The 2,872-nt window shown below is 28.3% G+C and overlaps 1 protein-coding gene across 1 annotated transcript; it reads left to right on the top strand.

Annotated features, from left to right (window-relative positions):
- The first annotated feature begins 1,628 nt into the window (after positions 1 to 1,628).
- Tsp_13281 (barrier-to-autointegration factor 1) lies at positions 1,629 to 2,390 on the top strand. The gene is made up of 4 exons (XM_003370477.1): positions 1,629 to 1,709; positions 1,745 to 1,870; positions 2,140 to 2,202; positions 2,241 to 2,390. The coding sequence occupies exons 1-4, from the start codon at positions 1,629 to 1,631 to the stop codon at positions 2,388 to 2,390; spliced, it is 420 nt and encodes a 139-aa protein (XP_003370525.1).
- Positions 2,391 to 2,872: the final 482 nt, after the last annotated feature.

Here is a 2,872-nt window from a genome sequence, read left to right on the forward strand (position 1 = left end):
TTACGAACTGTCCATCGAATTCGGAAAGTGTTGTGAAACGATGCTTGGCAGAGAATGCTTATTTCCAATTCAAACTAATTCAAGGATTCCAAACATGTATTTGGCAAGAATCACTGATGGAATTTGACTATTTAGTATGATCATTTTATCTTAATAAAATAAGTTTATAATTAAAAAAATAATAAATAAATACATGCATACATTCTGTTCAGTGAACGAATTAATTAAGTAGGACAAATTTGAAGTTTCCAGGCAGTGCGGCCTGCTAAATGTCACTGTATAGTTATTTCGTGGTTGAATTCTTATTCATGTCAAAATAGAAAGTGCCACTTTCATGAGTTAATCAAATATTTTATAAAGTTTATGGTTGTGCAATTTTTCAAATATGACTTTTCAACATTTAAATTTTATAATAATTTGCATTAAATTTGGCGCTATTTTTAAATAGTTTGGCCGTTTATTCATGTCGCATTATATTTCATTTGATTTCATTTTAGGAGGAATACAATGACGATGACAATGACAAAAGAGAACATTTCTAGAAAATTTACTGCGCTGAAAAGAGAAGAAACTATTTTTTAATCCAGTTCTGTTATAAACAGACTTTATTCGGTTTTTCATTCATCCATTGTAAAAAATATTAATTTTAACAAGCTAAAGTAAAGTATTTTAGTAAGACATTGCATTCATTAACAATTAATAAAACTGAAAAACTTTTTTATTTCGATATTTTGCAAATAGATATGTGTAATTTGCAAATGCTGAAAATACCTATTTACATGTATTAGCATATAAGCATTAGCACAAAGATGTATGGTATTGCGTTGAACACACAGCTAGTTTTGTAACGTAAGTTTCTAAAGCATTAGAGAAATATCATTGAAATTACTGTCTTCTGTGAATTAATACCTGTAAATATTTAATACTGTGAAATTGTAGTTTCACAATAAGTGGGTTTCTTAGCATTATAATGTGAAGTCAGCTGTCAACACTAAATTCAAAATGAACTTCAACATTATTTTTGACAAGCATTTGATTACTGCTCTTTTCTAAAGTAAAATAGAACTTTAGTTCGTTTTCTAGTAAGAAATTTTTTAAATTAATATAGATAGGTAAATACGTTTATTAACAAGCGTTATTAAATTATACTTTTGCCTTGAATTAAAAAAGTATTGTAGTAAGATTAACTAGATGTTTGGAGATTGGAATATAACGATGAAGGGAAAATAAGTAAATAATTAATTGATCCTATCTTTTGGAAAGGACGGTTGTATTTTGGTTGCTAAATAACTTGTTTAATAATGAAAATTTTAATGTTAATTTTCAAATGACGCGCGTGTATTCATATCATGCATTTCGGATATTTCAGTTTACTTATTTTAAACGAAGATTATTTTCTTTATTTTATACTGAAAACAAAATGCTTGTGATGCATCTAGACAATAGTATAAGATCCACCCAATTTATATTGTTCACTATTGATAAGTGAAATGTGTTATTTAGTTGCTGGCAACTGGAAAGATGTTAACAGCTTAGAAGTGCAGTTTAATGTAAATATAAAGTTTGTGTTTGAAGCAGTGATGCTGCTTCATATTTGAATCCACTCTGAAATTATATTCCCAGCGCAAATGTTACGTTCGCTGTTGCATCTTGATGATGATTTATCAACTGAACAAAATAAGAATCGAGACGCGCAATGCTTATCTGATGTTTGATATAAATTATAATTAAAAATAAATTTTAGATGCAAGGCAGTTCTGTGAAACACCAAGAATTTGTTTGCGAATCGCTTGAAGAAAAAGATGTCGATGCGATTGCCGGAATCGGACCAGTATATGCGAAGCATTTAACAAAACAAGGATTTGATAAAGTAATTATTTTGAGTAACATGTTTGTAATTGGTTGATGGTAGTTTGAATGAGGCGAGCATGTTATGAATATGATCATTTGCATATATGCAAATGTTCCTTTATGCATATAAGTAAAGTAACCTTACATATATATATATTAGAAGTTTGTATGAATTATTTTTATTTTAATAATTATTTTGATTGTTAATCACTGCAACAAGTAAATGAGCTTATTTAAATTCCGCATTGTTTCAGTTTTGTGAATTTTATTTTGAAAATGCATTTATAGGATTCACAGCAACAGTATTTTTTTTTTGTTTTATCATATTTATACGCGAATAAACACGAGCGTGTTCATAATTTTCTTTTCTTTGAATGCATATTTTTAAGGCTTATGTATTATTGGGTCAGTTTCTTGTCCTGAAGCGTCACCGAGATCAATTTGTCAATTGGATGATGGATGAATTGAAAATTGCCAAACCGCACGCAACAGCATGCTATAACTGCTTGAATGAATGGTGTGAACAGCATTTACAGTAATGAAACAGTTCGCATTTTACGAAGAACACGGAAAAGTACTGAAAAGTTTTTAAATTACCAGTTTAGCATAAATTGGTGTTAATCTTGGTATTTTTCCAATTATGAAAATGAATACAAATGAATGAAATATGGATTGTTGATTATTTTCCAAAATAAATTAGTCAAATTATATTTCATATGAATGAAAAAGAAGCAAAGTATTTTTAACAATAAAAAGAAAGATGTCCATCAAACAATTTCAATAAAAATAATCCGTAAAAGTGGAGAGCAGAAATAATGGTACGTCATAATTCACTTACAATATTTTCATATCAATAAAATTTCATTTCTAAAAACTCTTACAAAACATTTCAGAACTGCAAGTAAAGTAGCATAAAATCGCAAACTCCTAATTTTCAACTATTTTGATAAGAGGAATAAAACAGCATAGCGAGCATTAATTCAAGTAAAAGTAATTTTAGGAATAAACATTAGCCGCGAAA

Source organism: Trichinella spiralis, assembly GCF_000181795.1.
Source record: "Trichinella spiralis strain ISS 195 chromosome Unknown Scfld681, whole genome shotgun sequence".
In the NCBI taxonomy this organism is placed as follows: domain Eukaryota; kingdom Metazoa; phylum Nematoda; class Enoplea; order Trichinellida; family Trichinellidae; genus Trichinella; species Trichinella spiralis.